The 24,053-nt window shown below is 44.3% G+C and overlaps 1 protein-coding gene across 9 annotated transcripts in view; it reads right to left on the bottom strand.

Moving 5' to 3' along the window:
• Positions 1 to 4,865: 4,865 nt before the first annotated feature.
• KIF1B (kinesin family member 1B) overlaps positions 4,866 to 24,053 on the bottom strand; it is a 73,785-nt gene continuing 54,597 nt past the window's right edge. For all 9 annotated transcript variants that reach the window (XM_068171701.1, XM_068171707.1, XM_068171704.1 and 6 more), the window contains 22 exons: positions 23,682 to 23,800; positions 21,917 to 22,002; positions 21,641 to 21,770; positions 21,129 to 21,288; positions 20,447 to 20,537; positions 19,810 to 19,928; positions 19,230 to 19,285; positions 16,528 to 16,636; positions 15,837 to 15,903; positions 14,972 to 15,056; positions 14,605 to 14,710; positions 11,808 to 11,922; positions 11,159 to 11,292; positions 10,582 to 10,643; positions 9,747 to 9,892; positions 9,249 to 9,488; positions 8,762 to 8,833; positions 8,068 to 8,189; positions 7,164 to 7,313; positions 6,643 to 6,835; positions 5,949 to 6,067; positions 4,866 to 5,219 (listed from right to left, as the gene is read on the bottom strand). In XM_068171701.1, coding sequence (XP_068027802.1) covers positions 5,177 to 5,219; positions 5,949 to 6,067; positions 6,643 to 6,835; positions 7,164 to 7,313; positions 8,068 to 8,189; positions 8,762 to 8,833; positions 9,249 to 9,488; positions 9,747 to 9,892; positions 10,582 to 10,643; positions 11,159 to 11,292; positions 11,808 to 11,922; positions 14,605 to 14,710; positions 14,972 to 15,056; positions 15,837 to 15,903; positions 16,528 to 16,636; positions 19,230 to 19,285; positions 19,810 to 19,928; positions 20,447 to 20,537; positions 21,129 to 21,288; positions 21,641 to 21,770; positions 21,917 to 22,002; positions 23,682 to 23,800 — 2,524 coding nt within the window. In that variant the 3' untranslated portion in view covers positions 4,866 to 5,176. The remainder of the gene's footprint in view (positions 5,220 to 5,948; positions 6,068 to 6,642; positions 6,836 to 7,163; positions 7,314 to 8,067; positions 8,190 to 8,761; positions 8,834 to 9,248; positions 9,489 to 9,746; positions 9,893 to 10,581; positions 10,644 to 11,158; positions 11,293 to 11,807; positions 11,923 to 14,604; positions 14,711 to 14,971; positions 15,057 to 15,836; positions 15,904 to 16,527; positions 16,637 to 19,229; positions 19,286 to 19,809; positions 19,929 to 20,446; positions 20,538 to 21,128; positions 21,289 to 21,640; positions 21,771 to 21,916; positions 22,003 to 23,681; positions 23,801 to 24,053) is intronic.

Here is a 24,053-nt window from a genome sequence, read left to right as displayed (position 1 = left end):
CCCCGCGTAGTCCCCGCGCTGTCCCCGCTCTGTGCCCGCGCTGTGCCCGCGCTGTCCCCGCCGGGCTCTGACGCTTCCCCGCCGCCTGCGAGTCCCGAGGAGCCCCGAGAGCCGCGCCCGCCCGCGGAGGAGCCGCGCAGCTGCCCCGTGCCCTCGGCTGTGCCTCTGTTCCCAGCGGTACGCGCTCCTGGCCCCGCCGGGAACTGCGCAGTTCGTCATTAGCAATTATTAGTAGTAATTATTATTAACTGGCTCCGGTTCTGCCGCTGGACACTGTCCCGGGCGGCAGCCAGCCTGCTGCACTCAGCTGTCACCGCTACCCGCTTGTCTCTGTGCGTCCAGGCCAAACTCGACAAACCTGTCCGGCCGCGAGCCCCGGGCGATCCCGGAGGACAAAGCCGCTGCCCCGCCTTCGCTCCTATCGGACACGCACCTTGACACCGTAGCGTCTCTGAACTGCTGTATTAGGTATTCTCTAAACAAGATGACCCGCCGCAATCTGGCCCATCAAGTTTTTGGTTCACCTTCTTTCTCAAGAGCAGTCGAGATAAATTTCATTAAAGCATCGGCTTGTTCAGCACAGGTTTTAAAAACAAGCAATCGACGTAAGACACAAGAAATCGAATCATAATGACAGGAGCACACATTCTATCTGCTAATGCACTGGTTGTACCTTTATTGTTTCACCTCGTTCACTAACAATTCAGTGGTGCAAGGTTACCATACACAGTTAGATATCTGCATTGCACACCTAAGGCTATACAGCAAATGGATCAGAATTAGTACAAATACATGAACTATATTTACATTTTTTATACTCAAGCTCCAAATATCGGATATATTTACAAAATAAAATAAGAAAATGAAAACCTGAAATTAATGTACAGTGTTGCTGATACACTCCTTCGCTGGGATGAAATCAGTTTGCAAAGAGATTTGTTCAAGAAGGCCACTTATACAGCATTTCCCTTGTATACCTTGTGTACAGAGAGATTAACAGGGACATGGGGACCGCAATTCCAAGGGATGTATTCCAGTGAACAGCGTGTCTGATGTCCAAATTCGGGAGCCATAACCAACTGCACATGAAATATGAACAAGCAAAGTGGAAAATTCAGACCTGATCCTGGGAAGTGCTGATCATTCAAAACTCCCTCTGCTTCCAGTCCCTGGTTTCCAGGCAAGCAAGAGGTAAATTCAGCACTGCTCAGGGGCAGCCCATTCACTTGGCAACATTAAGAACTGAAGACTTAGGAGCTCCACACCGGTTTTCTGAATACACAGCTGATCCCAGCAATTTAAATCCTGTTCCCAATAACATTGGACACAATCATCTGGTTAGTGTTGGACTAGTTTTGATTTCAAATACATGGAACACATAAATGGCCTTCTGAACAAAAGTCAGTCCTGCTCGTGAACAGCTGATGTTTTGAAACAAGGAAGCACGAAGTTAATACATCCTGCTACAGACAGCACAGCCAGACCACAGACTGGGTTAGTGACTACAACGGAGAGATGCAAGCGCACGTCAGACCCATCTGCAGGGACAGCCAGCAAACCCTTCCCGAGCAGCAGCAGGATCCTTCCTCCTCCAGCAGCAGGTCACAGCTGCATCTTCAGCAGAACACCCACCGCAGCTCAGGTGTGCAGAGTACAGGCAGATCCACGTGCACAGGCAGTTTAGTACCAGTGGGTGTTAGACCGAAGCTAATCCTCTTTCTTATCTAATGTGCAATTAATTACAGATGTATAAATATACAATACATTACATAAAATTAAATCCCTGTAAATTAGATAACAAGCAGCAAAAAGTAAAGTCTTTGCTTTGAAATACCATGCTAATCAGTAATAAGGACTATTAGACACTGACACAAAAAACCTTTTCTTGGCAGTCTGGAAATCATGCTCTCTGGAAACAGTACTCCCTTCTCTTCCGTATTCCCACAATACAGGAATCTTCCTTAAAAAGGGACTTAAAGTGCATTTCTAAAACACAGTATAGGAGGTTTAGCTTAATTTTACAATACCCAGGAAGATCCAACATAATTTTCAATGGACAAAAAGGACAGCTTTGTCCTTCCTTTTGGCGGGGAACATGAAAACCCAAATACTGCCCAGTGTGACGCTCGCTCCTCCCAGGGAATGCCCACCAAGCTCCCTGCTAGTGCGTGTCCTCCGGGGCTGGCAGCCCACAGCAGGATGCCTCATCTGCAGAGGCTGAGTCCCCAGAGCTGTCTGACTCTGGGACTCCACACACACACGGCAGGTAACCAGAACGGGCTTTGGAGTGTCAGGAGAAGGCAACTTAGCATATTTCTCCTTCCTCAATCTGTTTCCAAAAAGAAATTTCTAACATGTTGGACTAAGCTTTGAAGTGAATGGAAATCCACTTTTTTGCTTGTTTATTTGTTTGGTTTGTTATCTCTTTAAAGAAAATTTGGACTGGTTTCAGTCCAGTTTTAAGTAGGGAAACCCAAAAGTCTCAAAGCAGGCTTCAGTAATTGCAGAAAAACTCTGTCTGCCTTTATGTCAGACCTGAAAACAGTAATGCCCATTTGAACTCCACACCACAAGGACCTATAGTTTGCTACAGATTATGCAGCTTTAAGAGATGCTGATGCTTAAAACCAGACTTTTGCTCTTCTGATGATCCATTATCCACCCAGACCTCAAGTCACTAGAACTTGCTTGGAGTTTTAAGATATAAACAACTGTAACACTTCAAGCTCTCTATGAGATGAGCATCTGTCTCTTCCTGCTTTTAAAGGAAGATTCCTTAATCATGATTTTGTGCAATGCCTATAACCACTTGGTTCATTCTCTGGCTTATCCAAAGCAAAGACTTAGAAAACTAGTTTTCTTCTAGTTAAAAAAAAGAAACAGATAAAAGTTAAAATGCTCTCAGTGTGTCACAACCTACCACCACCTCAATCACTCTGCCTCCTCAAACAGGTTCCACTGTCATTACAAACAGTGGTGATGGCAGCAATAACTTAATGCTTAGAATTAACCTAATTCTTGAGATCAGCTTAGCTGCAGTGTGAGGAGCCCTCCTGCAGGACAAGAAGTTTTATCCACACACTGGAAGTGCTTTTTCATCATTGCATAACAAAGGAATATCATCACTGTATTAGGAGTCACACACAGTTAAACAAAACAAAAACAGAAGGAAAACAAAACCCTATCCCTATCATGTTCCTGGGTCCCCAGGATGCTCCTTCACTCTGGCTTCCAGTTCTGAAATAAATCTGAGGACACAGAGACAGCATGAGCGTATGAGTTAGCTTGAGAACTACCTCAAGATATGTAAAGGTGTGTCCTAGCAAGTGTCAGCCTCCATCTCCCTGCTCCTTTGCCTTCCAGGCTGTTAGGAGGTCTCTCTGTGCATTGCACTTTTCTGAACGATGAAGCCCCACAAAGCAAAGACCTTTCTCAGCAGATTCCAGTCCCACGCACGCGTGGCCCGCCCAGCTGATGACTGAACCCAGAGGAGCCTCCTGGGCTGCTCTGAGCCTGCTGTGCCGACGGCAAGAGTGGCACCAGCCCTTTCACCTCTCCCTTGCGAGGCTGGAGCCTGCAGATGAAATCCCATTACACTGCCCAGGATCACAGCCAGCCCTGTCAGCACTCTGGGTACAGCAAGAAAGGAAAACACAGCAGGAAAGAACACACAACATCCCCAACCTCCCCAACACCTGACTGAGAGACAGGAGTTCACTTCCCCGAGAGGAAATTCATTCTGCTCCTCTTTCTTGGGGCAAGGTCCAAAGCTTTGGCCACAAGAAGCACTTACACAGTAGGTCAACAACTGACACCACCCAGCTGATGTCCAAGAAGCCAATTACGACATTCCACTGACCAGGACCAGAATACACTTGCTCTATTCCCCAGGAAGGGTTAACTCTGAATATAGCGGGGTTCAGCTGATGAAAACTGCAGCAGGGAAATGAGGAGACACTCAGCAGTTACTTCAGAAGGAACTGGAAGTGTCCTGCGGCTCCCTGGAGAACACTGCAGGTGCTGGGCCTAGGAAGTGTTCCACAGGCCTTGGATGCTCCCAAGGACAGGTGGGGTGACATGGGAGCACTGCAGGTAAGGGATGCACAAAGAGGCCCTTGGGAACGACACCGCAGAGCTGCTACCCTGACACAGCCACGGGAGCCCTAAACCTCTTCCCAGAGAGGTGAGAACTGTTCCTGCGGAACATGGAAGTCAGGACTAACGGCAGGAAGAGGGGATCTGCCCTCCACAGTGATCCAGGGACCAATTGCACTTTCATTTCTATTTAACACTCCCCATCTGTCAAATACACAGCTTGAGCATCTGAAATGTTTGGGATTTTATCTCATATTTCAGTCTGGGGTCTACTTCCTCTCCTATCAGCACAGTCTGCTCAGCTCAGTTCAGAGGCCGAGGAGTGCGTGTTGATGGCAACTCTTCTGGGAAAGCGTTAAACCCAAGTGTTGTTCACCTGCAACCCCCACAGCAACAGTTTAAAGGCAGATTGTTCTAGTCAGCCCCTCCTGGTTTGTTCCCTAACCTTTCCTAGCTCGTGCCTTAGCCTGCTGGACCCTGGAAACTCAGAAACTTGCACAAAATCCAAAATCCAGTCTGTCCAGATAGATTTGTCCAATATCAGCTTTCAACAGGGTTTAACTTCGAGGCTGGATCCAGAAAGCCTGAGGAGCTGTTGCAGTTCCTGGCTGGTAATGTCTCCATTAAACAATTTATCTTTCCCTGGCACTGGAACTTTGCCCTGAGGGAACCAATGACCACTGCCAAGTCACAAATAGAATGAAAACCCTGTAGCAGTCTAGACAGACAGTGGACAGTGGGACAGACACCAAAAGGTCAGTTGAAATGGAAAAACAATTGTTATAGGAATTTTTTTTTTCTTTTTAGAGTCGTGCATAATCACTCGATTTTTTTGTGGTTTTTTTTTTTCTTTCTCTTTTTGTTTGGCCACATGCTACTAGTACAATTTAGGTACAGGTGGAAAGGAACAAGGTAGGGTTAGAATACCTAGAAAATGTGCTGAAGAAGTGGGGAAGGTGGGGGATGTTAAGCCACAGGATTACATACAAGAGAAACCGTCAAGAATCACAAAGAGAAAATGAGAGGTAACACTATCTGTGGGAAGGTGAGTGGGGAGAACAGATGGGAACATTACATGGACTCAGTACTTCATCTGGCCCGTGCGTCTTCGAGCCAGCTTCGACCTGTACCAAAAAAAAGGGGAAAAGTAGTTGGTGAATTTTGAAAGTTCATTGTTCCTCCCTCTCCAAAGTTTATCCACCTTTTTTTTTTTTTTTAATTTGGTACAGTCCTAGTTTACTCCATATGCTAAGAAAGTAAAATGTATCCAGGGCTGAAATGAGAAAGAATTCTCACTTCTCTGTTCTGCTTCTTTAATGGGAGAAGGGATCATTTAAGGGCTTCACTGTTCAGAAATTATTTGATGCTGTACAGTAACAGCTTCATTTTTAAAGTTTTGGGCTTTTTTGCTGAAAGGAAAAGCTACTGCAGTGGAGTAAGATGTGTCCAGCAAGCAGGGGCTGTCTGTGATAATGGGAAGGCTGCCAGAGAAGTTACAAAAAGGGAACGTAATTTCTGCTTTAGCTCATAATCAAGAACCTAAAAAGGCAGTCCAGCAGAGAGGAAGTAAGAAACTTTATAAATCTGTAAAATGGCAATACAAGGAAACCATCTTGTAGTCTCCAAATCAGCATCCCACACATGTTCAAACTGGACATGGCTGTTCAGAACATCACAAGCCCAAACAACAGCCCCTGCAGTTCCTGAAATACAGGGCTGGTTTGTTTTCTGATTGTTCTGGGGGTTTTTCTGCCTACTCTCCTCCCTCCTCCAGTTCCCACACCTTGTCAAAACTAAAATCTGGTTTGAGCATCTCCCTCTGCAGCCCTGAGCACAGAGGAGCTGCCTCTTACCGAATTGTGCCAGCAAGGAGAGGATTGAAGGCGTATAACCAGTCATTCATGTCCTTGTCATTGATGGCCTGGAGCAGGACTCCACGGTGCTTTGTGCACACTCCAAACGTGTTGGGTGTCTGGAACACGAAGGACAATTTAAATACAAAGTCTACAAGCACAGAGGCTGATGCACATTTCCTCTCTGAGAGGATCTGCTCCGTCACATCCCTCTTTCACTGATGTCTCACTGGTGATTTCCCGGGTATTATTAGTCAGTATCTTCTACAAAACAGTCTCAGCTGCTGACTGTGGGCTTTAAGAGATGGACCAGTAGAGTTCATTTGATTCCTTGCAGGATGTTTGTATGTGTTGTTTTGTGGGGTTTTGTTTTTAAACAAACAAAACACACAAGCCCCAAAAAACAAACAAAGGAAGCTGCAAAAACCCAACATGCAGGGTGATGGTACCAACACATGCTCCTAAAAGCTCATCTGATGTGTGACAGCAGTCAGGGTCACTCTCTGGTACAACTGTGTCCAAAACCATAAGAAACCCTGAACAAACTGGGAACTTTGTGGGCAGGATCCTCAATGCCTCCACGACTCAGATCCATTTTCCTCGGAACAGGGGTGACACACCTGATGGTACAGATGCACTGCTACTTGTAATGTTCTTGCTTTATGGATAAATAAACAACGGCTCTCAGACTCACCTTCACCATTGCCTGTTGATCCTCACTGTATTCCACCTGAGCTGTGGATAAGTTTATGATTCCTCTTTCTACAGGATCTTTGTCACTGTTGTAAATAAAAACATAGGGACGGCGAACCACCACAAAGTGCTTGGCCCAGGAGCTGGAGAGTGGCTCCTTGAAGTGGAGGTATCCTTTCTTTGACACCACAGAGCTGGAAAAAACAAACCCACGTCAAAACAGAAATAGATTTTCCCCTGAGTATCCCTACTAACTGCAAAACACTGTGTAAGACACTTGGTCCTTATTATGTTTTGTTTGCAATAGTATTCTGGAAAAGTTCTTCTAAAACAAGCTGAATGGTATTTTCAACAGCTCTGCAAAAGTCTGACAGTTTTCCCCAGTCCATCACTGAGGACTCTGCAGCTCTGCTATCACCTGTTTATCTTCCTTCTTCAAATGGGGCACAGAACCTACAAATCTCAGAAAGCCCTTGTGACAGTTCTCGGGAAGCCACGATCACACAACAATAAAAAACTTACCCTGGTCTGATTTCCTCAATATCAGGAACGAGGTTTAGGAACTCGTTCTTTCCAGCTCTGGCAAGGTAGGAAGTTTCGACTGCAGGAATTATCTGGAACTGTTCCACCTCATGACAGGGACTGGAGGCACGAGAATTTGCTTCTGGCGTCCTTTAAAAAAAGTAGAGAAAAAAAAGTAAATCGCAACAAAGCAACAGAACGTGGCAATGGAATTTAAACTGCATCTTCAGGCCAGCCTGAAGTTCCATCCTCCAGCCCAGATTTATTGTATGACATAGGGATCCTTTTGTACAATACTGAATAGCCTTTTCCCTTGATATCTGTGGAATTAAACTTATAATAACCGCTAGCAAGTTGCTTCCCCACTACTTCTACCTTGTTTGTCCTGCTAAACATAGTCACAACACAGACATACTTCCTACTTCTGTTTGATGTAAAACGTTCTACTGCCTCAGCACTCCTCCCTGGGGGATGGTGAACTGAGAAGGTACAAATTATGTCTTTCGCTACATGGTCATTCCCAATTTCAGCAGAAGTATCTTGTATAGATACAGCTGAGAAAGACAGAGATTAATGGCCACACTGGTTTATTCTGGGTCGTTATTAGTAGACCTTTTCAACAGACCTCTGAGAAAACTTGTTGACTCTGCACACTGTAGATGCACTGCTCAATGGAATGACAAGCATCTGACTGTTCCCCCGGGAAAAAAAAACACTTCAAAAAAAAAAACAAAATGGGGAAAAAGAATTGTGCAGAGTGACTGGAGAAGTAAGGCAAGGGGGCTGTACAGAGAAGTATCTGAAAGTAGGGCAAAGGAAGAAAAGAGAAAAACAAATCAGAAAACAGCAAAGAGATCTGTGCAGCACTGGAAAGTGATGCTTCCTTTTAATACAGTACACTTACTTCTGATCAACTGAATTGCACCTGGAATCCACCAGAGAAGGGCAGGTGGATGAAGGGGTGAGGGTTGCACTGCTGAAACTGGACACGGACGGGTCCCGCCCCATCGGAGAAATATCCGAGAGCTGCAAGCACAAACACATCACAGGAGCTGGCTGTAGCTCATGTTCACCCCTGGCTGAGAATGCTTTCAGCAGGGAAGCCTCAGAGAACAGAAAGGCTTTTTCATCAGCCGTTCCCCTACTCAGGAGGCAAATTTTCACACAAACCACCACAAACCCATGTGGGGACAGAAATACAGCAGCATTTACGCAGACACAGCTTGTTATTATCAATGTCCTACACACTCTGACTTCTTCAGTGGGTAAAACATCATCCAGTATGAAACTTGGTATTCCCTTTGCCTACAGGCAGAATTTTTAAGAGTCAATTTATCCTTTTACATAAGGAAGGAGTCTGCTAATAAACTGGGAACTGTACTACAGTGCAAGTCCACACCATTGCCAATTCCTGCCATAGCCTTTGGAACCTGATGCTGAATAGCCCAATGCTTCCAGTGGACCGAAAATAAAAAACAATACATTAATATAGAGTGGTTTCTCTTTCCATAGTATCAGCAGATTCCATGACCCACAAACACACTGCTATTGTACCACAAATAGAGTGTATTACAATTAAAATTACATGAAGTATTTACCTTACAATCGCTGATGCTGTTGTACACCTGGTTGAATTCCCGATTGAAGGTATGAGTAAGAAGCTGCAGACACTAAAGGGGGTATGTGAGGGGAAACAAATGAGACACAGAGAAGAATTTTATATTTAGATTTTCAGAGAAATTTGAACAGAAGAGGTGATTTGCCAAGACACACTTGACAGGTCATGAAAGAAAAAACAATTTCTAAACTGCTATGAAAAATCAGAGAAGAGAGTAATAATCACTTCACTTGATAAAATGAGAAAGCTTTTATAGAACCACTGACCCAGGGGAACGAGATACAGGCACAGCCCAAACCTCCCCAGCAGCACTGGCTGGTGAGAGTGGCTTATTTCACTAACCAAGATGTTGAAATGAAACTCTCACGTTAGTGGATATTCCCCAAGCTATCTGAGAAGCTCGTGACTGACCTATAATCCCCCTCTGGCACCCCAGCTGCCAGCAGGATGGTTGCCCCGTGCCATACCTTGGTGGCCAGCTCCTTCTCCCGGTCCACCAGGCTCTCGATGTCCGCGGAGTCGTAGCCGCTGCTCTCGCTGGGCGTCACCGCGCTCTCGAAGGTCGTGGTCGAAATCTGAGAGGAAATGCTGGTGGAGGTGCTGAGGGTTCCACTGCTCAGGCTGGGAGACAACGAGTCACTCAGGGACTTGGGGATGCTGTCACCAAGCTTCTCACGAAGCAGAAGAAAATGTCGGGTTTTTTCCACCTAGTAGGGAAAGAAATCAGTATCGTCCGCTCCAGGCAGGTGCCAATTTACAGACACTGAATTCTTAAGAATCCTTTACTATTCATACCAGTAACTTTCCCCAGGGAAGGGAGTTTACAGTGGCACTGGAAATTGAATTTGCCTTTGTTGAATACACCGAGAATCTGAGCTGAGGACTCTGCTCAGCAGCCAGCCACACTCTGTATCTTCTCTGCCAGGAGAATTGATTTAAATCTTGACTTTCATCTCTTCACTCACCTCATGCAGCAGCTCCAGTTTCTCCAGTTCCCACTGATGCTCTAGAATGAGGCTGTCACCCCTGGGCCTCCAACCTGCCAGGTTCTCTTCTCCCCTCACATATGCCACAGAAGTATCCAGGACTTTCCTCCTCCTCCTCTGCATTCCTGAGCAGTAAAAAACAACATGAGACGTGTTAAAACCATAGCCGGAGAGGTGTCACTGAGAAATAATCAGCAATTTGCAAAGAACCAGCACTTCTGCTGTTTGGCTGGAAATATACAACACAAGGATTTCATTACCTGCAAAGACACAACCAAAGATATTTGATTTAGTCCAGCTTTCTTACTTTTTTCAAGTATTTTCTATTGACCAAGATATAATACATACTCCTGTTCAGTTTAATTTAACACAAAGACCTCAGTCTCTACATCTTAGAAGGAAAATACACAGATACACCATGAATTACATTCCTTCCTGGTGTGAAGTTGGCATCAGAAATCAGCAACCTCTTCAAAAGACAAGAAAAGGCTCTACTGCTACAAAACCCAGTCTCAAGGGTTAGTTATGAGCCATGGATTATGCCCCTAAGACTCAGGTACATGCACTCATTGTCCTGAGTTACCTATGTCAGAAAACACCAAGTTTCCAGTGAATCCTTGTTCACCAATGGTAAACACAGACTTGAGTCTAAAGTAAAAGCCTGAGTAAGTATTTTATGGAATAGCAACGTTCCATTGCTCCTATGAAACACAGGAACTGCTTCTGATCAGGAGAGAAATGTTTACTCCATTCTGCCTGAGAAATCTTCTGCAGTATTTCACATTTATCACTGGAACACCCAGTCACTGCTTACCTGGACTTCCTGTGTCTGCCATTTTGCATAAACTCAGTTCATAGATCCCAGTTACTCGATTGCTGTTCACAAGAAAGCAGAAGAAACAAAAACACACTATTTATTATCTTCAGAAATAAAGTGCTTCAGCTTTAGCTCAGTGGTTCCCAAAGCAGAATTTTAAGTATAGCTGATAGTTAGAACTAGATTTCAATTCTACTCTTGCCCAAAACAGCCAGAACAGACTGCAAGATCCCAAAAAAAGGCATTTCTCCCATGTTCCTCCCCACCCTGAACTGGACTTGAAGAGCACATGCTGCAGTAAATTCCAAGGTCAGGATCAAGGTCATCTATGTGCAAGCTTGCAAAATGGATCCCCCTTCCCAGCTCTGTCAGTCTGGAAAAGAGGTCCGTAAAAAGAGAAGCCATCTGAGTTCCACTGAAATGAATGCAAGAAAGAACATTCAAAATCAGACTGGAGCACCTATGAGAAGGTAAAGTTTCAAGGAAAAAAATTAAGAAAACTAAACTACATCCTCTAAGAGGAAACACAAATACCGACAAAAAAGGCCAACACCAAAATGGCAGCTGGACTTACGAGTCCGGGGATTTGGAGTAGCCGCTGCCAAAGAGGTTGCGCAGGGAGCGCGGTGGGCAGATCTTGGCGTCTCGGGAGTAAAACACCATGCAGACATCCTTTGTGATCACAGCAGGCTGGATGCAGTGGTCAAGCTAAGAGGAACACCAGCACTGAATGAATGGCTGCAGCCAACTGTGCCAAGTTACACTGCTGCCCTTAGTGGGACAGCTTTTGAAATTTGCTCTTGTTTGGGTCTTTGGTGAGTGGTTTTCTTATGTGTATCTGTGAAAGAGAACTGCCAAATTTCTTGATGCATCCCATGAAATTATTTTACTACACAGTACACAAGCCAAGAGCTAAGCCACTCTTTCTAACACCACTACTTACACAGCAGTGTTCACTGATTTCAGTGGATTTTCAGATATGAAGACAGATAAAACAAGGCACAAAAAGGTAAGACCAGCAGTATCTCTTGTGTTGCAAGACAGTAATACCTTGACATCAAGATGTTAACTGTGAGTACATTTTTCCACCCTGTTCTCAGGAAATGGATAAATACTCTTAGTGGCTTCAGGATTCAAATCCCTTTTGAATCTATCTCTCGTGGGTACACTCTGTGTCCTGTCTCAACTAGTCTGTAGCCAGCAGGAAGGCACTGGTGTCTCACCTCCAGGTAGGCAGAAAGGGTCATGTAGATCTTCTCTCCATACGGAGTCACTCGGTTGAGGAGGAGGGAGTTGTGCAAGGAGCTATCCCAAACCGCCTCGAACCGGTAGAAAGTCCTGGAAAGAAGGACAGTAAAAGGTCAATGGTGAGAGTTCCCCTGCAGCCCTCTCATCACTCGGTGTAAAGCATCTCTTCTTACAGTGATGAGGATAACAAATACTTGAAGCAAAAACCTTCTCTTTATTTCCAAGATAATTTACTTCTACCTCAAACAGTGTGGCATAAAGACCACCGCCTGTTATGGAGAAGACTTATCCAAAAGAGAAAAGAGGGAATGCAGAAAACAGAAGCTGTCATAGCTCTGCAGGGAAGTCAGCACTGAACAGTTGTTTCTAAACAGAGAAAATTAATTTCTACTGCTGCAATTCAGCCCAGCTGCATCTTAAAAGTGCATGGGAAGGTTCTTTCTACACCATATTTTAGGACTTCTGTAAGACGTTTCTTCAGTGTGGGACAAGGAAAGAGGAGCTGAACGCTCCCACAGCTCTACCCCAGCAATCCAGAAGGTTCAAGTAAAAAGTGGGAGACAGCATCACACACAGCACAGCCCCATCACCACATCTAAAGGCATCGTTATACTATCCCCTCCCTAGCAGGGGCTTGGGGAAATGAGCTTTCTCCTTTCTCACAGGCAGCGACTGATTTCAGGAAGGTCCCTTTGGAAAGAAGACCTATGCCCCTCTTCAGGAACTCAGCACACCTTTCCACACCGGTGACAGAAACCGAAGGTATTCATTCTTCATCGTCTCTACATAATTTCCCTCCCAAATCCTCTTGCTATTTTTATCCCATTTTGAGTCCAAATGATGTAGTACTAAAAGCAAGAAAGTGCTTCATGTATATTATTTTTTTCAAGTAAGTTATGTATCTGAAGAATTTCTGTCCTAATTCCCAACTCAGAAAAATAGAAGATGAAACTAAAGACAAAAGACAAATAGCAGGGTGGGGGTAGAAGAAGTAAGAAAATACAAAGCAAAACAAGAAGAAACATGAAACAGCCTAAGAGCAGACATGTCAGAAACAAAGAGTTCGATCTCAAATAGAGCTCTCAAGAATCCCCTTTCTCTGATACCAATTACATAATTCCAAGCTAATACATAAAGGCACCATGAACTGCAGTCAAGTGAGAACACTGCTAGGTACTGTTTGCATTTAAAGAACCATATTTAGGAAACTACTTCTAAATATGTTGTTTCTATTAAAAATACAGAGAAACGGAATCTAAAGGTCAAGTATTTGGTAGCTTTAAAAACACTGTGAAGTACTGTAAAGTAATAATCCCCATTTGAGTTAGATTAGGCAAAGAGCACAGTTGTCTTCTAAGCCTTTACACATCTGTGTTGAGTCCCTGTGTTTTAAACTTTCGTCATGACTTAGCTATGGCAGCAAGCAATTTTTTCAACTTCATGGCCAGCTACTGCATGTCTGGCTCCTCTGCCAGCTGCTAAACTAAGGAGTGGCAACCACATGGTTAAATTTCATAAACAAATCCAGCCCCAGAACAGAGGCTGAATAGCAGTCACATGGCAGCCACTGCTATTTGATCAGAGCAAATCAAGTAACCTCATAACTGAGTCCTTGGCTTGGTCCTTCAAACAAGCAGTGTCAGAGACAGTGAGAAATTCCAAATTTAGTTCTTGGATACAGAACACTGGGAAGAAAATAGCAGGGACTACAGAAAGGGTCTATATTTGACAGCACATCAAGAGAATCAGAAAGACTGCTCAAAGGAAATTCTCCTACTCTCACGTGTGAAGGAAAGCTCACCTTCACAAGTCCCCCAGCGAACTGTACCTGAATAACCCTCTGACACAGAGGAAGAGGAGCAGGAGGAGGAGGAGGAGGAAGAGGAAGACTACTTCTGGAAGAGCTAGGAGGTGTGCTAACAGAATTCAGCAAAAGCCGAGGGAAGTGGCAGCAATACAAATGGGACATAAAGCATTCTATTTTCAAGAATCTTTATGTACAAAGAAAGCAAACAGAAAATACCTAGGCATATCCTTATCAAGAAAGAGCCTGTAAAAACATAGAAAGAGCTTCAGTTAGTGCAGCCAAAAGCACAACAGAAAAGCAACAGCTGAGAGGAACAGAACATGGACTAAGAAACAAAACAAAGTGAAAAAACCCCACAGAAAGCAGCAAACAAGTCTGCAGACAATGAGCAAACGTAAGACATATCCCTTACCAGGGCCTCAATTCCCTTCCACCACACTGCCATGCACTCATCCTACAACTTAAACCTTGGCATTTTGGGATGAGATGGCCAACAGCTTCATCCCACTCATCCTTCACCCAAGCTGCCCACCTTACAGAAAACTACAGAGATACAGAGGGATTTATAGAAACATAACAGAAAGCACAGGGCTTTCCAACTGCAAATCCAATAGTATCGGACAGGAAACCAGCAACAGTCTCCCTGTTTTCCAGTTATACTGATCCACTAATTCACACACGCTAAAATACCCACTTCTCAGTGGAAGGCAACAACTGCCAATCCCCCAGTCCCTGCTGCCTTTACAGACACCTGGTGGCAGAGAGCCCATAGGCAGGAGCAGCATCCCAAATCCACTTTAATGCCACTGGTGCTTCACAGCCAGGCCTCTAACAGAGAAGGAAGAATTCCAGTGCTTGGAAGGATCACACCTCCAGCATTCAGCAGGTGCAGCAGAGGTGGACTCGAACCTTCCTCCCTTCTGGAAACAGCCACTCCTGCTGGAGTGCCCACTTCATTCACTTACCTGTTGGAGCTGTGAGAGGACTTCAGGTATTTTGCAGAAATAATATTCAAAGACAGAATGGCATCCACAGCAGCTTCATCTACCTCTGCTTTATTTCTTATACGCCCTAAAGAGAGGAGGAGGCAGAATCAATCAAAATTCAAACTGCAACACAAAAGGAATTTGTTTTCCCAAATATAATTTCAGACTACATGAATAACAAGCAGCTGTAGGTGGAAGTTGCAAAACTTAAGTTTTTCCTCTGGATCTTTTTAAAATTCTCCTCCTACAGGCAGCGCTCATAAAAATGACAGAATCTGATACAAAGAGAAACTACCAGTAATAGCTCTTCTTCCCTACAGAGCAAGACACAAAACCATGTACTCACCAACCACCAGCTCTCGCACATCCTTCCAGTGCAGCTCATTGCCCTTCTCATGGATAATGGTGACTGTGATTCTCCGCTGGATTCCCTGTGGAGTTCAGAAACAAAACACTGCTGAAGTGTTCACACACACACACATCGTCTATTTTGCACTTACACTGCAAAAGTAAAGTAAATAATATCATTTAAATAATATCATTAATTTATTTTAATACCATTCAAGTGATTTAAATAATATCATTACATATAATCTGTAACTGAACAAGCAACTCTTTGTTTCAGGGCCCTAAAATTCACTTCAAGGGGATTTTATATTTTCATAAGTAAAAGAAATTAAATGCTTCCCCTTCCTCACTCCACAAAGACAGAGTAGGAAAAATGTAACTTTAAACCTACAAACCATATTTAACTGGGATTATCTTTATAATCTAGCTAGATTTAATGATAAAGCTAGATTATTAAGGATGGTAAGAGGAATTTAAGATGCACTGAGACCCGGTCACTTCATAGATTATGTGTCATAACCACAAGCAGTGAGAGAGAGCAAATGGAATTTGAGTCCACATGATCCTTCTGTGTCCTTAGAGATGCTGGAGAACACCGAAGGCACAAATCTGGTCCCAAAGGTTCCTGCTTTTTAAAAGGCTTTCCTCTTTCATGGGATGCCCTCTGGTAAGCAACAGGAACAGCAATATCCTGGGGGCCAGGCAATGCCCTCACAGCCCAAAGGCAACAGAGCAAGCACAGGCTGGGAGATCCTGCCTGCCACTGCACAGCTGTGCGGGAAAGGAGGTGCAAAGCCCAGGCAGCAGCATCCCCTCCCGCCCTGCAGAGATGACACTTGCTGTTCCACAGCTTTCATCAGTACCTGGTGCAGCAGAAAGGTCCCCTGGCAGGGCAGGCCCCCGCTGTGATCCACAATAGCAGGGATGTACCTGTGTGACACAGGGAATCAAGGATGTAGCAGCACAGCAGCTTCCGCTGCCAGCAGCTTCCGCTGCCAGCAGCTTCCCCTCCTTGCAGCAGCTAAGACATAAGAGTGTGTCTTTCCACCTCCTCTACAAACAGGCTCCTTCTGGCATTAGAGGATCCCTGAATCGTGGAAGCATCATCCACTGTACTTCCAGTACTAATGGGAAACTGTGGAACTCACTTCTCTATATAACCCCTAAAGCCCCGTCAGGGGAAAACCTTCTTTGTAGCAGAGATGAACACTGAACAGTCTGCTACGTGACTGGAGTAAAGCCTCCAGTGTCCCAAAGCATCCAAACTCATGGCCTACACAGGGAAGCTTTCCTGTGCCCGTGTCTGGAATGTCACCGTGGAAAGATCCCTCCAAGTGTGAAAGAAAGCCATTCTATCGCTTTAGTCCCTTCCACTGGGGACAACTACTGCCAGCAGACTGGACACCCATCACTACAAACCAGCCAGGCCCCCACCATGGTGACTGCTAAACATCAGCCTGGTCTGAACAGAACAAAGGGGGAAAAAACCGAGTAATCTCATAAACCACCGTTCTTGAAACACAATGTTAGTCACAATATTAATACAGGACTTACTCCCCTGTTGGCTCCAGTTCACTGATCTCAAACCACACCAGGAGGTCGTATTTGCTCACACTCTGGCCCAAGCTGGGCTTGCTCATAGTATTCAGCTTTGTAGCTGGCACTTAAAAGAAAGAAAGAAGAAAAAAAGAGTGGTTTACAAAGACTGAACAAGTAAAGCTTATCCAGGACTCAGAGAAACGTGCCATTTCAGAGGTCCTACATATTCTGTGTACGTAGGCAGACCACAGCTTTTACCATGAAAATGATGCTGCTTACAGCAATCGTGATTTCTCTAAGTGTTTTTAAGTCTAGGTTACTAGAATAGAAAAAAATGTTGAAGTTAAATAACGGAACAAAAGTGCATCCAAAGAGCCTGGAAGAATACACAGTCCCTCTAGATCCACAGAGAAGTAGTCTCCTCAAATGTGCATCAGTTGCTTTATGGCTTGACAGTTGGTGACTCAGAATTGCTGAGGTCTGTTCATCTGCAGCATTACTCACCCATAAAGTACATTTCACCTTCCCCACACAAGAGGAAAAGAACAGAACTTAAAACTTCAGTTTTCACTTCTTCATGTTAGAAAACTGCCAGACTCCTGCACCACTTGCTTAAGATATTGTATATGTAAAAAGGCAGAACAAGACTTATTCCAGAGCCCTAATCCTGCCTAAGTATTTTTCTGGGCTCCTTATCTCTTGGCATTAGTGAGTATAACCAGCCAGATCCCCTCTAATTCCTTTCATTCAAATGTAGGGATAAACCATGTCAAAAAAATAATGAGACAGCTTAAATTCTAGAAATAACCTAATACTCCCTCACACATCATACCTTTTAGTTGCCATTACATGCTTTCTCTTATCTGTTTACTCATTACATTTTTGTAAATGGGAACATTTTAAAAGCTTAGCTCCTGTACACTCTGACTGGGATTTTTGTAACTCTGATCTTCCATTTTTTCTCCTTTCACATACTAACCTTACTGCTTTTAAGCCCAATAACTATTCTCCATTCTGCCTCTCAAGACCCAATCCCCCCTTGCTCAGGTATTCTTTAGGTTCCCCCACCTTTACATCTCTGTATTCTTCGGCTTCTACCATGACTTAATTTCCCATACAACGGAAGGACACAACAGCCCCCAGTTAAATAAGTCCTTAGAGGAATGCCTAGGTGCTCTCTTTTGAGATCTGTTTCTTTTCTGGGTGAAATAGCAGCTGCCTCACAGGGACAGATTTTACAGGAATCAGTTATTCACAGCACAGCTCCACCCTGGGAGGCAGCAAGCTTCAGGCTCATCATTTACCTTCCCATACGTTACTCAGGGTAGTAACTCTCCTACACCCAATCATCTCATGCAGCTGCACATAACTCACTCCAGCCAGAGGAACATCAAACACACAAGTCACTCAAGGTTATTGCTAAGCAGAGCGACTCACAAGCATCAGAAGAGAAAAGCAACAGCAAGACACATGTAACTAAACATGAAAGCTTGATTCTAGATGTTCTCACAGACTTGCTCTGGTACAATTGTTAATCAGCATGACTTTTTGTTGAGTTAAATAAAAGAGAAGTGGAATGGAAGTGGAACAGCACTGCTAGTGGCAGGAAAGGAAGCTGAGTGAAAAGGAAGCCTACACAGAACACAGCAGAATGTTTCCTCTATACCTGCCTGTGTTTCCATATGCATCTCTCATCCCAGTATCACAAAACTCTATCCAGAACACAGAAAAAATCAGAGGTCCTGGAAGTATCAGGGAACAGATGCAGTGACACAGAAAAATCTGTGACTCCCAGCACACTGGAGTCTACAGACTGTCTCTATGGTTCTTCCTAAAAGAGCCCTAAATTTAAGCACAGCATCATCCTTCCATGAGCACAACCATGGCAGCTTCTACTCCTAATACTGCTACATGATGAAGGAAAAAGGAATTCCAAAGCACATTTTGGAACTACTTCTACATCTATCACAGACCAAGTTTGGCTACTAACCATCTCGTTTAGGAGCCCGCTCACTCTGACAACTGGGAACAGGCAGAAAGAGAAAAGGTGGCAGCTGGTCAGCTCCATCCTGGAAAGCAGCCACGGCAGAGGAGGCGAGCACGTTGGCATGCTCGGACAGCGTGTTCAGCACATGCACGTTTACATAGCCAGACATAAGGTACCTAATCAACTCAATTTTCCTTTCATGGTCTGCAGAGGAATGCAACACACACAAAGAAAGGGTGGTAGAATATGCAGGTGAAAGAGGGAGAAGGAGAAAATTAAAGGTGAAATGGGAAAAAAAAATCACAAAAGAGTTCAGCATGCATTATTCCAATTAGGCAAAGAAAACCAAGAATCATTTCAACAAGTCTGACTCACTAAACGAGAACATGAGAGAGCAAAAAGATGAAGCCAGTAATGAATAAGCAAATTTCCTGTCAGTAAGTGCTCAGTAAGCACAGGGAGAGCCATAGCCAGATCTCATGGAATATGGTCAATACCTCAGGAATGGAATTCTACCCCCTAATGAACTAAGCAGCACTTCCTGCAGAGGAGGTTGAGAAGAAATAAAAATAAAACATAAAGAGGGCAGAGAGCCAGCAAAGACATTCAGTGCCCCCTGTACCACTCACTCCATTTACATTTCTCGTGCCCTGGATACCTCAGGAATACACTACAACCTCCACTCGCAGTAGCAGACCGGTGATGTACACAATCAGAGAGCTGTTCTCACCTGGCTTTGACAGTGGCATAGGGGGAGGAAAGAATCTTCGAGAAGGCTGTGGAGGGCTACAGAGAAATGAAGAGCTGTCAATACAGAGGCAGTTAAACGTAAGAAATATACACAAATGCACACACATGCATCTTTGTGTACACACACCTATTACTGTCTCTAAAAATATCCTCACAATTCTATGGAGACAGGTAAATATCCCCTGTCAGGAAAACAAGGGGGCTCAGCACACTTCTCAGACTAAACTATGCTCTTTTTCTAGTCTAGCTTAACCAAGCCTAGGAGCCCTGTTGAGATTTTCCCAGAGCTCAGAGGTCACTGCTGAAGTCCCCAGTATTCCCAGTGCAGTGCTCCAACCAGCAGCGTGCTTTTAGGGTGGACTGGCAGAACAGCTTTCCATGCTTGACAGGGCAGAACAATTCATCAGTCACTACACTGGGTAAACAGGCCTCTGCCAGCACTTTTACCTCGACCAGGAATTCTGCTTGTGAGGCTGTGGTGCACAATTTCAGGAGTACAAAAACTGCATAACCTGAGCATGATCCCCCAAGTGCCTTTATGCCAGGCTAGTGACCAATACCTGTTGAGATCCTGTCCTTGCAGGTGGAGAGGATGCTGCTGATAATGTCCAAAGACTTCAAAGACAATAGGCTTTGTTTTGATGTACTCCACAAACGATTCTGTCACTTCCACAGCAATCTATTTCAAGAGTAAGGAAAGAAAAGGAGACATTCAAAAAAAGGAAATCTCTTTTAGGAGTCTGTATTTTTCATACCACTTAGTGTCACTCACAGTAAAAGCAATTGCATTCCCTTCTGGTTTAGGCATTAATTCTACTCTCCAATAAAGGAGAAAATTTCAAGTAGGAGAAGAGGAGGCTGCATGTAACCAAAACATTACAGTTCATAAAAATAGATATATCCAGTTCATCTGAGATCATGAGCACTGCTATTCATACGTGTATTTTATTTCCTGAATTCTAGACTGTTTTCATCCTGGAAAGGAAACACAGAATTCAATGGCAGGAAGTAGAGGTGAAAGAAGAGTTAAATTTGCCACAAAGAATCATTCTGTGTTTGGTTTTGTGATGGGGATTACATCATTCACCTGATCACTCCTAGTACTGTCTATTCTTAATAATTCTGCTTGCCTTGAAGGACGCATACAACTGCCAGGGCTGCCAGAGGAAGCTACTGCTCACGGAAAGCTTTACTTACATTCTGAACATGGTAAAACCCAAGGGGAGTCCCTCGGCCGTTGTTTTTGAGAGGTTCTGTTGAGAAAGCTTCGTCATGTCGATGCAAAAAGCTTTAAAAAAATAAACCAAAAATCAGCCACCACAGAATGGTTTAATGAAGATTGCTGTGCTCTGAATCCAACCCTGAAAGGAAACCCTAAAAGAAATGTATTCTGCTGGAACTTTAGAAGCAGTTGAGCGATGGCCTAAAGCTGGGCGTACCATAGTCTTGTGGGACCACAATTGTGGTACTTGTATGTCTTTATTACTCCTTTTTGTTCTCTTCCTTAAGAACCCAAGCCTAAAACCACTTTCACTTGAGAAGTACTGATTTCCTCCAGGGTCATGCAGCTTTCATTCAAATGGGTGTATGTACAATCTAGTATTGAATTTTCCACATTAAAAGCTTAAAACCTTAAGATAGCTATAAAATAGTAACTTTGAGTCCACTTTGATTCCTAATTCCTTTCTGCAAAACTTTAACCCTTAACATCTGCCTAAGAGAAAGTGAGGACCAGGAACGCCCGTAAGTGACAAGGTGTTTTTCTGGGCCGTACAGCACCTCCACCCATCTGAAAAGCTCTCAGAGTTCCACTGCCCCTGTTCTTTGCTCTCTCTATCACACCATTCATTGCCTAATGCAAGTAAGGACAAATTCTTACTTGAACTGGCAGAAAATATCTGCATATTCGGGCAGGATGCCACTGGCTTGAAGCACTGTCACACGGAAGGTAAACACACTGCCCAGCTTCAGGTGATCGCCAATTTCCTCAGTGAATCCTTCCATAGTCATCTTTCCATCCAAAGTGGCTGACTTCAAGTCTTAGGGGAAAAAAAAACATCCCACATTAAATAATTTTTAAATTTTTTTTTCTCCTTTCTTTTCTTGAAATAGTTCTTCAGGAGGCAGTTTAGCCCCATCACATTTTTTTTTCCTCTTAAACCCAAGTAATTTGCTGATAACCAAAAGATCCAAACATCTGGGAAGTTTTTCAGCACAGTTCTTCAAATGAATCTCTCATGCTCAACCAGGATCTCTCACGTTCAACCCATTGGTAACACCTGTCCCTAACCATGACATTCTTGCAGGACACTCAGAACTCCTTTCTATGACTGACTGAAAGTGTCACGAGTTTCCCAGAAGTTCTCCAAATACCACATATTTGTTGCTTACCCAGCTCATTCATTCTGTTGATCTCCTCTGGAGGAGTGGTAACCTCTGAATTCTGTCCTTGCCCTTCCACAATCCTTAACTCCTCCAGTGACAGTCCAGACCGAGTCATTGCAACTGAAGAAAAATCACTCTGAAAAATTAAATATAGAGGCTTGTAACAGACTTCCGCACTTTCTGAGTTTGCCATCCCCTTCCTTCCCTACAACGTGTGTTCTTTATTTAGAAGAACAAGCTACTACACTCAAAGATACCTAACTCAAATTTAAGAATTCTTACCTTATCAAAATACTCATTGTCAAATGAAATTTTAGCTGTCCCAGACTGTCGAATACCAGATCCATAATCTGGGGCTTCTTCATCAGCTAAAAAAAACCAGGGGAAAAAGAAGATAGATAAATAAATCATGGGGAGGAGAAGGGAGACCCCACAGAGCTATCCAAAGGGAAATTTTCATTACAATGAAAACCAAAATGGAAAGCAGAAGAGTCACCCAGTTACAAACTGGAGTAAGTGCAGGAACAGATCATGCCAGAAACCTATCCTTGGGAACTCTGGTGTGGGAAAACAAGACAAGCTCTCAAGTTTCATTCTGAAAATACTTAAGAGAATTTGGAATGCAAATCAACTTTAGTACTAATTTTCATTATTTATTTCCCTCTGATTATTGTACTGAGGCAAACGAACATCTAAAATTCTGTAGCCATGAACTCAGCACTAACACTAGCAAAGCTCCACCAGGACGTGCTGGAAGTCTGAAAGGTGGACCTGTCCGTACAATCTGCTCATTTCACCTCCTCCTCTCCACAGAGAGCAACAACAACAGGGCCTGGTTAAATGCCAGGGTTTTTCACAGTAAATGCATAGTCATAGGAGAAATCCCAAGATTCAGAACGTGCCCCAACACTTTGCTCAGGGATCAAATAATGCCATGGATAATAATAATAATGCCAACTCTTTTTTAAGAGATGTCCCCAGTTCAGTTTCTGTTAGCCATGGTGTATTCGGTTCATTTGGATGGATACATATTTATTTGGAAATATTCAGTCAATGCTAAGGAGACCAAACCAAACTAGACTTTTGTACACATTAAACCAGATTTTAATTCACTTGTTTTAATCGCTGCCAGGGTGATTCTTACACATCTTCAGAGTCTGAGTTTCATTATATGTTCCCATGGAGAGTGAAGCTCCCAGGGTTACCCTTCCTGAAGAAGCAAGAACTGTTGGCAGTTGGCCACTGCTGGAAAGGGCAAATTATGGGAAGGATCTGTGCTCCCACCAGCATGGATAAGGCATGGCCCTGCCAACCAGCCCATCTCACACTGAGCAAGTCTGAAACATCAGTGACTGAGCAGTGACCTGCAGTGACCTCTGGCACACACACAATGGCAGCTCAGCACTGGCTGAGGCCGTTACCACCCATAAATGTATATCTACCCCTCTCTTCTGAAAAGAATTCCCCGTGATTAAACACTGTGTTAAAGCAGCTCCTAGTCTCCATGTTTTTAGTGAGGCAATGAAGGGGGAAACTGCTGCTGATTTCTGCTCACACCATGCTGAAAACCATCAGTTCAGGAACTTCTTCACATGCTCTCCCCAGACCCCAGAGGAGCACATTTCTGAGCATTATTTAAAGGGACAGTTTGAGCCCAGCTAAAACTTGGTACATTTAACTTCACTGCAGGTCACCACAACTATCAAACCAGGTACCCTTCTCCGATGTTTATACTGAGTGCCAGAAAGAAAAAACTTTGCTTTAGTTTTAGTTTTCAGACTTACTTCCACTGCCCTAAAAAGCAGTGTTGCATTAGTTGCCAGGTAGAAACTTCGGTGGACAACATCATCGTAGTTTTAAAATCTTTTGTTCAGTAGCATCATTTCAAGACTTATTCATGCTCAGCCCACACGGTGAAACGACAAAAGAAATCATTTCAATACCAACAGAGAGCAAGTGTTCTTTGCAACGCGAAGGTTATCAGGTTTGAGTATGAGCAGAATGGTGTGGCTGGTTAGCCTGGTCCTCGCAGGCAGCGGTGTCTCACCTGCTATGGCCTGCACAGCCACGCGCAGGAAGCCGCGCACTTCCCCCTTCTCGCTGACCACGGCCACCCTGTGGATCAGGGGCACTGGGTACAGCAGGTTGCTCAGGTACACGAAGGCTCTGGTGGCAGGAGGAGAGAAACACAGGCAGCATTAGGAACGGTGTGCCAAAGCCCACTGCAGCTCTGCTGGGGCAGCCAGATCTCAGACACTGCATCTCCCAGACCTGCAGGAGGTCCCGGGTCCCTCCTGCCCGCACAGAGCTCTGGCCAAGCCCAGGGCAGCTCAGTCAGAGCTCAGGGGGACCCAGGGCTCACAGGAATGAGTGACAGACACAGGGACAGAGGATGGCTGTATGGAAGGGAACCAGAGAT

The sequence above is a fragment of the Anomalospiza imberbis genome, chromosome 23 (genome assembly GCF_031753505.1).
Source record: "Anomalospiza imberbis isolate Cuckoo-Finch-1a 21T00152 chromosome 23, ASM3175350v1, whole genome shotgun sequence".
In the NCBI taxonomy this organism is placed as follows: domain Eukaryota; kingdom Metazoa; phylum Chordata; class Aves; order Passeriformes; family Viduidae; genus Anomalospiza; species Anomalospiza imberbis.
Note: the sequence above shows the minus strand (reverse complement) of the source record. Positions and strands in the feature narration are given on the sequence as shown.